The following is a 13,956-nucleotide window of genomic DNA, read 5'->3' as shown; positions in this document are numbered from 1 at the left end:
GCAGCAGTTTAAAAACTGACACAGTTAAACTGTTCCGTCATGAAAGGGATACAGATCGTTCTTCTTAACAGAGTAACAGGATGAAAAAAAGGAAATACTAATTAAAAACCTTTATGAGGAATCATGTAAATAGATTATCCTAACCTGAACATATACACATATGAACACACAGACATAACTGTTGAGTTTTTATGGGGTCAGTGGGGTACAACACAAAAACCACTTTACTCATCGTTATGTATAGTTGTCATTAACTATCCTGCTCATCTAAAAGTAAAATTCAACATGTACTGACATCACAAATATTTTATTACATTTTATTGTTCTGACCCTTTGTGAGCTGGTAAAGCGTTGGCCTCACAGTTCTGAGGTCCTGGGTTCAATCCCGGACCCGCCTGTGTGGAGTTTGCATGTTCTCCCCGTGCCTGTGTGGGTGTCCTCCGGGTACCCCGGTTTCCTCCCACATCCCAAAAACATGCAACATTAATTGGACACTCTAAATTGCCCCAAGGTGTGATTGTGAGTGCGGCTATTGTCTGTCTCCATATTCCCTGTGATTGGCTGGCAACCAGTTCAGGGTGTAACCCACCTTCTGCCCGTTGACAGCTGGGATAGGCTCCAGCACTCCCTGCGACCTTTGTGAGGATAAGCGGTGAAAAAGATGGTTAGATGAATGGATGGATAATCCCTACTGCCCGAATTGCTCATCCACCACTGTTGGTGTGTATTCTATTAATCGAAGAACATATTGACAATAAAGAAAGAACACAAATCTCTCGTTAATACACTGCAGTTTATTTCTCGATGTGATCAATGTCACAGCAGCCCTGCAGGGTGCGGTCATGGTTGCATCCACAGTAACATTACAGTTCCCTGTCCTGGAGGGCGGGAGGGGATAAAACAAAATCTCTCTGCTACGCCACAGTATATCAAACATTCCGCTGACAACCATATACATATATCACTGCAATACAATATGCCTTTAAGTTAAATACACAAACTTCATACATTGCATGGCTTCTTAAATCAGGGTTGCCCAAACTGAGGGTCCCAGGCCAAAATGGCAACCGGGTCACAAATATTTGGGGGTGGGGGGCCTGCTTAAGAACCTTACTTAAAAAGTAAAGTGCACAACACATATATACAGAAGAACAGTAAAGATATGTTTCGTCACAAACTATCTGTCAATCACAAATAAGGGTGGAAGCTTTTGCAGGTGCGAAGATGCACAGGACTTGGTCGTGGGGTAAGCAGGGTGGATTTTCTTTTTATTGATTTTATGACAACATCGCCGGTTTGAAGGGCTCCAAATACACAACACAGCACAATTGAGAACAGAGCAAACAGAAGGAGAAGCGTGTACATTGAACGCATTCCTTTCACTCACCCCCGTGACCACTGACAACGAAAAAAAGCAGAAAAAGATGGAGCAGATCATCAATTTTAATGATAAAAACTAAAATAGATAAATCAGTTCAGGAGGGATTTTTTGGGACGTGGGGTGGGGGTGCACAGAAAGCACAGAAACATGCTACAATATTGCACTTTTTATTCACATCCCGCCTTGATAAGGTAACAGTTTCTTTTGCCCGAGGATCAAAAATAGTGCTTTAAAGTTTGAGGGAGGGAGAGAGGGAAGGGGCATTCCTGCATTGCATAGCTTTGGTGTAAGATATGCAGAGTGAGTGAGTGATGGTGGATGGATGAAGTGATGAAAAAAGAAGGGGGTGGTGTCTCCTCGGCCCCTTTTCAGCCTGCTGTTCAGAAAGAGTGCGTGAGACGACCGTATATGGTAAGAGCAGGATGATGTCACACTAAAGGTCATCGATTCACTCGCAACGGAGTTCAAGCCCACGTCACGTCTTTTGCTTTTTCTTTGGCATTTGTGTGTGTGTTGTGTTACCAGTGACGAGCCAGAGAAAAAGTGCGATGATAACCATAGAACCACAAACAGTGCTTAGAACGACTGAGGGAAGGGGTTTATATCTGCAGTACAATGAATTAAGTCAAATTTAAGATTTTTATACACAAATGCACTTTGTACCAAGCAGACGCTAATGTAAATATAGTGGTACCTCGACTTACGAACGTCTCCAGTAACCAAAACTTGAGGTTACGAAACGCCTCCAGGTGAAAATAGGCGCTGGATTCGCACCCCCCAAATCCCACCAAACGTAAACATCCTGTATCTTGGTTTGTGTGGCGCGATAGAGCTGCTCTCCCATTGGCTATCGCCGTAGCATTTTGCTGGCATGCCATTGGATAGGGGGAGACATCAATCTCTATCCATAATGCTTTTCGTTTCCCATGGACACTTGACGTTAGTGCTTTCACATGCTGTCACAAGCTAGCATACATTGGTAAAGTACAACTTTTTTCATGAGTTTTTTTTACATTTAAAAAGTGGTACTACTTATGAAAAAAATCCCCTTACGAAACGACTTCCAGAACGAATTAATTTAGTAAGTAGAGGTACCGCTGTAGCACGTAGCCACAGAATGGACATGGCTAGCATAAAAGTGACAGAAGATGCTAACTGGGCTGAAAATGTATTTTCCCTCTCTTTTCAAACAAATCAATTTGAACTCTTTTATAGACACATTAACTTTGTACAAAGCTGATGCTAACGTAATTGGCATGTAGCTGCAGAATGGTAATTTCACTTTAATTTAGTGTGATGACGCAGTGGTTAACTTTAAAACGTGTAAGACAACTGGTTTGATTAAAAATGTCACCTGGGTCATACACAGAGTTCCTTTTAATAGAGTCGGCGTTTTAGTAGGTCATGCATCAGGTATGCGTGTATCTGATATTAGCTATGTCAAGGGAGTTGTTGCTTTATTTTCATTTTATGATAAAGTGGTTCCCTGTCAAAAATTTTCTATAGAACATTTCTAAAGAATTTCTAAAGGACTATAGCACTTTAGGATCCAAGTCCTATAGAATTTCTATAGAAATTCTATTGTTCTGTAGAAATTCTATCGAAAATCACAGCCAAAGTTCTATAGATTTCTATAGAATTTTTTTTTAGCAGGGGTTAACTTTTCTTCACACATGACAATATTAAAAATGCAACCGAGTCATACACAGCTTTTATTAGACTCACAGTTTATTTTACCTGAGTCTGTGTGTTTTAGGGGGCCATGCAACATGTATGTGGAGCTGTTGTGCATCTGTTTGGTCAACAAATCACGGAATTTGAGGGTTGGAGGAAGGAGCAGGAGGATGGAGCCACTGCCGCAGAAGACGGGAAGATGGCGCAGTTGGCCCGAAGAGGAAGGAAGCAAGAAGGGGAGGAAGGAGGAGGAGCATGGAGGTCTAGTGGGTCGGAGAAGGTGGGGGTCTCCGACTGTCGGGGGACACACAAAGAGGGTGGGGGGGGGGGGCACACACATGGGGGTTAACTTTTGTTTATATGGAGTGGTTAGAGCGCCATTTTGGATTGAAAACATATAGCAAAGGCTCTAAAACATCTGAGGGAGGAACTGTAGCTTTTCATTCAAGAACATAACACAACAACCATCATTGGTAAACCTAGCTGCCAGCAATGGCTCTTAATGGCAGCAGCTAATTACCATAGCTTAGCTCATTTTAGCTTGAGGTATAAGGAAACCACTGGCCAAAATATAACGTACAGTCTGAAATCGTACTGTATTACATTATGATTCGAATATGCTGTTGTACAAACTAGCGCAAAAGTGCTGACACTTAATATAGTTAGCATAGCATAGATTAGCTTGAAAGCTCTTTAATGAAGGAAACCACTTCTAAATTACATCTTGTACTGTATACTGTACCTATACTATACTTAATGCTGGTAGTATCCTATAGCTAATTGGTAATGTTGAGCTTAGTTTATAAGGTTATAAATAAAGGAAACAGCTGGTCAGAGTTTACATCCAATAAATATACATCACAATTTTTCTACAAGCTAGCATGTAAATCCTGTCAGTTTAGCGAGAAAGCTTAGCTAAGTTTATCTTACATTAGCTTGAAATGCCTTTAATGAGCAAAAACGTGTCCACATTTAATATGGCTTCTTGTAAGACCTCACAACATAACATTGATTTGAAAAAAATCAGTCGACACATTTTTAGTTTGTTCGTTAGCCCTGACCACTACACTAACCTAAGCAACAACAATTACTTTTCATAATTATGTCTTCCATCATTCCTCATGAGGTGTTTGTAACACTTCACCAATACAGGGATCCGCAGACCACACATTTTATTCAACAATTTGCAAAGAAGCTTAGCCTGCAACGACTAACCTAGCTAACTAATATTGACTGACCACCTTATGTCTGCATTATGTAAGGGAGTTCTTTTTTGTTGTTGTTGACATTTCTGAAATGGTTGTGAAAGAGGGCTTATAGGACAGATGACAATGCCAACAAAATGGAGGATAACAATTAACTTGAGTTCCTTCAGTAGTTAACACCGAAAATTCACGCAACACACATTTCAATTGTGTGTGTGTGTGTGTGTGTGTGGGTGGGTGTGGGTGTTCCCATGCAGCATTCTGAAAAGAGAACAAAAAACTGAGTAAAGAAAAAAAAATGAAGTGAAAGGGAGAGGAGTAAGAAGAAGAAGGAAGGCGACCGTGTGGTCGATGCTGACGATACAAATGGTGGACAGCGCCCACATACCAGAAAGGATAGTCCTCATTGGTCAGTGATAGTGATTCTGTAGAAAGAAGCATGATCGTGTGGTGGTAGGGAAGTGGTGGTGAAGAAAGAAAGAAGAAGAAAGAAAGAAAGAAAGGATGAAGACAGAAACAGGAAGTTACATAGCGGGACATTAACTCGGTCGCTTGCATACACACGGGACATAGTTAGGGGAAAAACTGAAAGACTTCATGTTATTCCTCATCCATCATTCCAGTCATGTGTCAGTATTCAAACAACTTTTAACAAGAGGGCACAGGTGAGGTGCTTGTGAGCGTGACAACAGTCTAAAGACAGAAGTGCTCTACGAGCTCTATTTGTTCTATTCGTCAACTTCTACTCTTCTTTTCTTTTGTTTTTTACCTCCTGTACGCCCTCATCCAGATGTCTTCACATCCCCCTTAGCAACACAGAGGATCCACACCATTTTTTAAATAAATGTCAGAACAATGCTTTGGATGTTCTCACAAGAATTTAGTAAGAAATCGTACAAGAATGAGCAATGAAGACATTTTAATTTTAATCAGAGTTGGGATGGGAAATCCCAACGATGCATTACAATATCGATATTTGGTCCCCAATATAAAACATAATTGAATTGACCAAATCAAACCAAATAAATTAACTTATCCAATGATGGATACCTGTTTTGGAATTGTTTGTCCCTTTTCTATTCCCAGTACAAGGATTCAAAAAGTATTGTCATTGGGCTTGATTTATGGGACACAAGTGAGTGAGTTTTTGATTATTTTTGACAATGAATCGTATGTTTTGTTTAGTACATTACTGGTACTTTACTTGCTTACGTTTTTTTGTGTATGAAATCCAACTAAATTCTCGAGAAGACAGAGCAACAGAACGACTTGAGTTTTCAACTCACCTGGGCACACTGGGGGGTGCGCGGTTCGGCCGAGAGGGCACAGTGGGCGGCATCCCACTGTAAGGGTCTGGAGAAGCCCCCGGCCGCGATGGTATTGGGGGTCCCCCGGCAGCAGGAGGCCCGCGAGAACCGGGCCGAGCTGGGGGGCCCGGAGGTGCCCTGCGGTTCGGAGTCGGACTAGTGGCGGGGGACCTAGACCAAGGAGAGGAAGTGAAGACCATCCATTATTTTCCACAACTTATCCTGTTTAGGGTTAAGATGGGTTTATACCAGTTAACTACACCCTGGAATGCCAATAAAATGGCTCATCAAATGTGGATGTAGCATTTACTGAGAACCCAACTCTGTGAACCACTAAACTACCAAGTCAGTCTTCTGCTAACTTCCTGATCATCCCTCACCTTCCTCCAGATCCGCCCCGCTGGACCTGCAGCCACGAGTCGTCGACAGGCGGCGGCATGGCCGTAGAGACGGTGGTTGTGCTGATGTCGCCGATGATGTGGAGCGCCTCTCGAAGGGCGTGGTACATCCGCAGCATTTCGTCGCGGTGCTGCGCCTGCTCCTGAGATTCTTCCATTAGCGTGTTCTGGTCGCCGCACGAGTACAACTGGGCCAGGAGCTCGGCATTTATGAAGTCTTTACACTGGATAGCGCAATGCAACGTTATGGTGGGCTTCAAAAATGATCGCCCAACTCTCCGAAAATGAGAACTCACGTTATTAATCATGAGGTGCATGATGGTTTTGGGCATCAGATCACGGACTGTCTTGTTGACGATGGCCATGTAGGAGTCAACCAGGTTGCGGATGGTCTCCACCTGACGCTCCAGCTGGGGGTCCATGCTGTTCATGAAACCGTCAGAGCCGTTTTCATCACCTGTGTCGCTCTGTCCATGTACAGTCGAAACAAGACACTTCAGTTTAGTTTCAGCGACACTGAGATGAAATAGGGAGGAGGTGAGGAGGAACATAATCTTTCACAACTTCAAGTAACGGAAATTCCTTTATTAACATAACCCCATATTCATTTAGAACGGATGGGGTACTGATTGGCATTTGTCAGTTTCTTTTGCGTTTCAATTTTTTCACAATAGACTCATTTTGTTGTTGTGGTTGTATCCCACCACGATACATTGAATTGATAATTGAATTTCACAGACTGAATCGCTACAGTTGCTCGGACAAAAACCCATCCAAGCATGGGGAGACCAGAGCTGAGATTTGAAACCTGAACCTCAGAACTGTGAGGAAGACTCACTAACCCTTATACTGTATGTATACTGTGCTGCATCTACTTTTTGTATTCATATATGTTGTTTTATTGTTTTGGTTCCCTGATAGAGCTTACATTGTTGTATACAGTATTTCTTAAAGGATTAGGATGTCATTGCTGATTGACAGCATAATGAAAGTCAAGTAACAGCACATTTTACTAAGTAGCAAAACCACATACAATGACTATGAAGTGATGCTGCAAACTGAACAAAAAAAAACCCCCAGAAAAACAGTGAAGGATGAAGACGTTAAGCAGAAGGACGTACCTTTCCTTCCTTGTCCTACAAGGTCAAACAGCGATGAAGAAAACCAACATGAAAGAAGACAAAAAAAAGTCATATGAGAGATGTAAAAGTATTGACAAACAAGACTCCATCGATCTTCTTCTGCTTATCCAGCGACAAACAAGATTCCAAACAGATGCACTAACATCGCATCATTCACTTGTGCTTATGGTGAATGGTGTGACAGTGTGTTACCGTGACGCGTTCAGGGTACACGCCGGCTCGCAGGAAGGAGGCCTTCCATGCGTCGACATCCTCCTGACTCTCGCAGGCCAACTCCAGCTGACGGTAGTCCTTGTAAACATTTCTGCATTGTACATATGGAATAAGCATGACAACTTATACACACCGGACACTTCATTAGTGTGCAATTTAATGAGATCCAGTACAAGAGCCAGAACCACAATCTTACATTTTCTCAAGGTTCATATTATGCATGCGGATCAAAGCATGCAACTATTGCATTTCCATTGGACCTGGGAGTGCTTATTTACATCTGTAATGTATCTATTTTGAGGTCAGTCCATCAAAATTGCTTATTCTTTTTATGTATAGGCTGCTCTCTGGTTTTCACGTTGATTACACCTCCACCTGCAAATTTCATCTTCACATGAAAAAACCTGATTTGAAACTTGCTGTAAACATTCAATGCTATTTATTGTTTGAACAATCTATGTAATATTAATTGATTTAAAAATGGTGCTATGAAAAAAAATCTCACATCCCAATGTAAATACAGTGAAGAAAATAAGTATTTGAACACCCTGCTATATTGCAAGTTCTCCCACTTAGAAATCATGGAGGGTCTCAAATTTTCATCATAGGTGCATGTCCACTGTGAGAGAGATAATGTAAAAAGAAAAATCCAGAAATCATAATGTATGATTTTTTTAGCGATTTATTTGTGTGATACAGCTGCAAATAAGTATTTGAACACCTGTCTATCAGCTAGAATTCTGACCTCTCAAAGATCTGTTAGTCCGCCTTTAAAAGTCCACCTCCACTTCATGTATTATCCTGAATCAGAGGCACCTATGTGAGGTCGTAAGATGCATAAAGACACCTGTCCACCTCATACAATCAGTAAGACTCAAACTTGTAACATGATCAAGACCAAAGAGCTCTCCAAAGACACCAGAGACAAATTGTACAACTCCACACGCCTGGAAAGGGCTACAGAAGAAATGGCCAAGCACCTTGGTGAAAAAAGGTCCACTGTTGGAGCAATAATTAGAAAATGGAAGAAGCTAAACATGATGGTCAATCTCCATCTGAGTGAAGCCCCATGCAAGATATCACCTCGTGGAGTCTCAATGATCCTTAGAAAGGTGAGGAATCAGCCCAGGACTACACAGCAGGACTTGGTCAATGACCTGAAAAGAGCTGGCTGACTGTTGGTAATACACTAGTTTGAAACCATGCATGGCACGGAAGGTTCCCCTGCTTAAAGCAGCACATGTCAAGGGCCGTCTTACGTTTTCCAATAACCATTTGGATGATATAGAGGAGTCATTAGAGAAGGTTTTGTGGTCAGATGAGACCAAAATTGAACTTTTTGGTCATAATTCCACTAACCGTGTTTGGAGGAAGACGAATGATGAGTTCCATCCCAAGAACACCATCCCTACTGTGAACCATAGGGGCAGTAGCATCATGCTTTGGGGGTGTTTTTCTGCACATAGGGCAGGATGACTGCACTGTATTAAGGAGAGGACTACCGCGGCCATGTATTGTGAGATTTTGGGGAACAACCTCTTTCCCTGAGTCAGAGCATTGAAGATGGGTCGTGGCTGGGTCTTTCAACATGACAATGACCCAAATTACACAGCCAGGAAACCCAGGAGTGGCTCCGTAAGAAGCATATCAAGGTTCTGGCGTGGCCTAGACAGTTTCCAGACCTAAACCCAATAGAAAATCTTTGGAGGGAGTTGAAACTCCATGTTTCTCAGCGAAAGCCCAGAAACCTATCTGACCTAGAGAAGATCTGTGTGGGCAAGTGGGCCAAAATCCCTTCTGCAGTGTGTGCAAACCTGGTGAACAACGACAGGAAACGTTTGACCTCTGTAATTGCAAACAAAGGCTACTGTACCAAATATTAACATTGGTTTTCTCAGATGTTCAAATACTTATTACTGTATTACACAAATAAATTGTTAGAAAAATCATACATTTTGATTTCTGGATTTTTGTTTTTACATTCTCTCTCTCACAGAGGACATGCACCTTCTTCTTCTTTTCTTTTCGGCTTGTCCCGTTAGGGGTCGCCACAGCGTGTCATCTTAGATGAACGCATATTTGTCTGGCACAGTTTTACGCTCTGCATCTAGCCGGGGAGAGAAGCTTACAGCACCTGGTATGCCCAGGCAGTCTCCCTTCAAAGTACTAATCAGGGCCAAACCCCACTTAGCTTCCGAGATCTGATGAGATCGGGCGTTCTCAGGGTAGCATGGCCATAAGCACAGTGGACATGCACCTTCGATGAAAATTTCAGACCTCTCCATGATTTCTAAGTGGGAGAACTTGCAATATAGCAGGGTGTTCAAATACTTATTTTCTTCACTGTAACTGAAAATAAAAGCTGAAATGTTGATGGCTTTGGTGTCATATTAATTACTGACTCCATCATTCATTGAAAGGAAGGAGTCAGAAAACAAACAACATCAACTTTACAGATAACATGTCTGGTTAAAAATGTATACAACTCTTCAATAAACAATTTGGAAAAAAAACCCTCTGGCACTATCAGTAGCATTAATATACTTGTACAGGGCGATGTTTGGATTCAGTTCTCGTATTCGATCTCATTAGATTCAAACGAACCTTTGCTCGGTGTTGAAAAGGGCAAAAATGTGCTTGCTGGACATAAAGCCTTTCTCAACATCTCGCAGCCTCAAGTTGTCCACCTGCAGCATGTATTTCTTCTCCTTCTCCTGCAGAGGAAGACAAACAGAGACACATTCTTGGACATGGTGGCTCATTTTGATCTACAGTACAATCTGTACACTACACTAGATGATTGTCCTTCACATGAAATCACATAATATATAACCGAGCATTTAAGTACAGTATAGGCACTGAAGGAAATGATGAACCTTGCACAGGACTGAGAGTTAAAAGCTGACATGAAATTCAACAACACATAAAAAAAAGAGAGGGGAAAAAAAAAACAAGACGGATGGGGAAAGTTGTGCACTCAGGTCTGTGGTTTTGATTACAGCTGAAGGGAGTAAAACGAAGGCGAGTGACAAATGAGAAACACATATACACACACCCACACACATGCACACACGCACACACACACACACACACACACACACTGGAATAACGTGTCCTGAATATGCACAAGGCATAGGACACGCATGCACCCAATTGAACCAAATGAAAGTTTTCATTTCCTCTGTTACATCCACACTCAACCGAATGCAATCTCAGCTATGCACGTGTATGTGTTCACGTCTTTTTAACGGTTAATAACATAAAATGAACAAAGCAAGTCTAAAAATAAGTCTGGGTTGAGCAGGTTTCTATAAACACACGCACACACACACACATACGTTGGTAGTCTGTAACTAAGCTTAAAGCCATCTGGCCAGCTAACCGCAGCCTGCCCTGCCCAACTCGTGTGTGTCTTCAAGGAAATGTGTGTATGTGTGTCCTTCATCAAAGCATTTATGACCTGTGCAGCTGAATGCATGTAACATACAGACACACAACACAACATACCCACCAGGTGTCGGTATCAAAAGATAAGAAAAACAACGGGAAAAAAACAAATAATCGCCCTTGACCTAAGAACGCTGACTTAAATCACATGTAGACTTGAGAATTTCTCGTTTTGTCTTGTTCCTCTGGTTTCTCCCTCTCTGGGAGTGATTCATACATTTTCCTCTCCTGTGGCTATTAAACACAGACGGCAGCAGTGCAACGGGAGGTGAGCGGAGCCCCCTTTTCATGTGAGTATGAATGAGTCCAACTGGAACAAAGAGAGTGTATACCAAACTCACATGCTAACTGCAGAGAAAACATTTTTTTTTTTTGTTGTTGTTGTGAAAATATTGTGGGGCTCAATAAAATACTGCTGTGTCGGCCAAAGAAAAAAATGGTGGTCTAAGACACTACAATATATGTGTTGTTTGAATGACACATGATTATTATTATTTTTCATTGATGTTGTATTTTATCAAGCTTCTTTCTGCACTTGTGTGACAATGGATAATATCATTGTCAATACATATGTCGCGACATAGGCGTTGCATCCGAGACATGAGTTTTACGCTTTGAATAGTGTGGTAATTCTCAAAGTGTGGCCCGAGTACCGCTAGTGGTATGAAGCCACCCTCAGTGGTGTGCAAAAGAATGCCTTCCTGAGGACAGTTCTGCATGTAATATTTAAGGACTGGTTGCTTTCAAACAGTACCATTTTTAATTTAACACTTATGTGCAATACATTTTAACTGGATCATAATTTAGCTCATTTTTTATTTTTTTTTTCACATTAAAGCATTGTGGTAATGTTCAAACTACGTATAATGTTACAGTGGCTTAACATAAGATTAAATACCTTCTTAGGAATGAAACCTTTGTCTGGTTTATGATGAATATTTGGGATTGCTACGCTATTGTATTTTCATGCTGGTTATGAGGGTAGTACACGGAGTGCTAAGTATAGGTAGTACTTGGTGCAAAAAGTTCGAGAAGTTCATTTCCAATTTAGTAATGACAATGGCCGTCCCAGTCTGCTGTTTATGCAAAGAAATGAAGCCAACTATTTCTGTTGGTGAGTGCTGACAGAAGATCATGAATGCATATGTCTTGACTTTAAGCTCTGTAACCGCAAAAGATGCAATAACATTTGCGAGTATTTGTGTAACCTCTCAAAAACAAATTGTGTGTGAATCCTCAAAGTGAGTGTTTTGCCATATGCTCCCATAAAGTACAGCCAGGACGTGCTGGCTTTACTGCATGGAAGGCTTTTAGAGTATCAAGCATTGTTCGATTTCCTGAAATACATATTACTTCTTGTGTGAAAACACTCAATGCATGTGCGTGTATAGTACAAGAATGCAGGTTGGAGAGGATGCCAGACATAAATTGAAGGGTTTCGGCAGCAGCAGTATTTATTTGACAAGGGTGCAAAAATCCTTTTCTTCTGACTCATTTCACATGGCCAAATCCCACCTTCAAGCCATTGAGGCCAACAAGAGATTCGTGTTTGAGTGCTTTGAGATCACTTTTTTTTTTCTAGCAATGCTTCTGTCTGAGGCAGCCATCTGGAGGCACATGAGCCTCACGTTGAGCTTTTTAGCTGGATCCCCCGTAATCACCTCTTGTATATTCTTTTGGGGCTGAGCGGTTGAGATGATTTGCGCTCGTCAGCTTCCATCTTTGGTGAAGACACCTGAGCTACAAAAGTGGGAGGAGGACTAGTAGGAGGTGAAAGACGAAACTGATGGGACTCTGGGGTGCGACAAGTCTGGCAATCATCTCAGCCACCTAGAAAGTTTCCTGTCTCCGGATTAGCAAAGGCCCCATCAGGTTCCGCAAGGTTTTGCTGAGTACTTTACACTTGTCGGGGCAATCCTTGGAAAAAGGGTCCTTTTCCTGAGTCACATTGGTCCCCGCATACCTGCCTCAGTGGCTCTGCAGTGAGGTCCATCCTGCTTCAGGTGTTAGTGACTGTCACTCGGGGGGTATTTATTACTTTTCTTTAACATCTCATGCAGTGGCACTTGAGTTGTAGCAGAATAATAATGGATTTATATGTAACTGTAGGGATATAATATGAAAATAAATACGTGTAAATAACCTAGTGCTGTTTTGGCAAAACGTTCCTTAGTTTTTGTCTTTTCCTGCTAACTCTCCCTGTCTGTCTGGAAAAACTAACAATGTAGCCCAAGACGTCAAAGAAACAACAGTGATTGGGTCTGGTATCCATTATTTCTCGAGTCCATTCTGATATATTGCCAAAGTCCAATGAAAATTATGTCTCACTGCATTTTGTTACTTACAGTTTTAGTTTCTTTCATCTAAAAAAACAAAACATACAATAAAAAAGACATAACTTGGAAGTAAACGTTTTCATTGTGCTCCCAGGTCCAATAGAATTCAAAATATGTGCTAGAAATGCATTTGAAATTATATATTGTTTCCTTGGCAACCACCAACAGTTACACACTAAAATATTTCCAAACCACGTCGGACTGCCATTTATAGTAAGACATATACCATAAATGCAACTCTTATTACTTCCATACATCAATTTTCTTAGCCACTTATCCTCACAAGGGTTGCGGCGTGTGTTGGACCATATCCCAGCTGTCAACGGGCAGGAGGCAGGGTAAACCCTGAATTGGTTGCCAGCCAATCGCAGGGCAATTCGAGACAAACAGCCACACTCACATTCTCACCTACGGGCAATTTAAAGCCGTCAGTCAACTTAGCATGCATGTTTTTGGGATGTGGGAGGAAACCGGAGTGCCCGTAGAAAACCCACGCAGGCACGGGGAGAACATGCAAACTCCACACAGGCGGATCCGGAATTGAACCTGAGACCACAGAACTGTGAGGCCAACGCTTTCCAGCTGAGCCATGGTGCCGCCCTCTTATTACTTTTTAAATTTAATATTTTGTTGTGTGAGAGTCACTGATGGTGTAGCGGTACACGCCTGCCTTTGGTGTGGGCAGCGTGGGATCGATTCCTGCTCAGTGATGGTGTCGATATTGGCCCTGTGACTGACTGGTGACCAGTTCAGGGTCGGCCTTTTGCCCGGAGATAACTGGGATACGCTCCAGGTATCCTGCAACCCTTGTGAGCATAAGCGGCTTGGACAATGATATGACGTTTTGTTGTGT

The 13,956-nt window shown here is 42.0% G+C and overlaps 1 protein-coding gene and 1 pseudogene across 1 annotated transcript in view; both read right to left on the bottom strand.

Moving 5' to 3' along the window:
• Positions 1–1,615: 1,615 nt before the first annotated feature.
• Positions 1,616–13,956, bottom strand: part of dnm1a (dynamin 1a) — a 58,262-nt gene continuing 45,921 nt past the window's right edge. Inside the window, exons 17-23 of the mRNA XM_061801197.1 lie at positions 9,925–10,034; positions 7,300–7,411; positions 7,087–7,101; positions 6,262–6,432; positions 5,948–6,189; positions 5,547–5,738; positions 1,616–3,349 (exon numbers count right to left, since the gene is read on the bottom strand). Of these exons, the coding sequence (XP_061657181.1) occupies positions 3,319–3,349; positions 5,547–5,738; positions 5,948–6,189; positions 6,262–6,432; positions 7,087–7,101; positions 7,300–7,411; positions 9,925–10,034 (873 nt within the window). The 3' untranslated portion in view covers positions 1,616–3,318. The remainder of the gene's footprint in view (positions 3,350–5,546; positions 5,739–5,947; positions 6,190–6,261; positions 6,433–7,086; positions 7,102–7,299; positions 7,412–9,924; positions 10,035–13,956) is intronic.
• Positions 9,443–9,562, bottom strand: LOC133491302 (5S ribosomal RNA; annotated as a pseudogene).

Source organism: Syngnathoides biaculeatus, chromosome 17 (assembly GCF_019802595.1).
Source record: "Syngnathoides biaculeatus isolate LvHL_M chromosome 17, ASM1980259v1, whole genome shotgun sequence".
NCBI lineage: Eukaryota > Metazoa > Chordata > Actinopteri > Syngnathiformes > Syngnathidae > Syngnathoides > Syngnathoides biaculeatus.
This window is presented reverse-complemented; position numbering and strand designations above follow the sequence as displayed.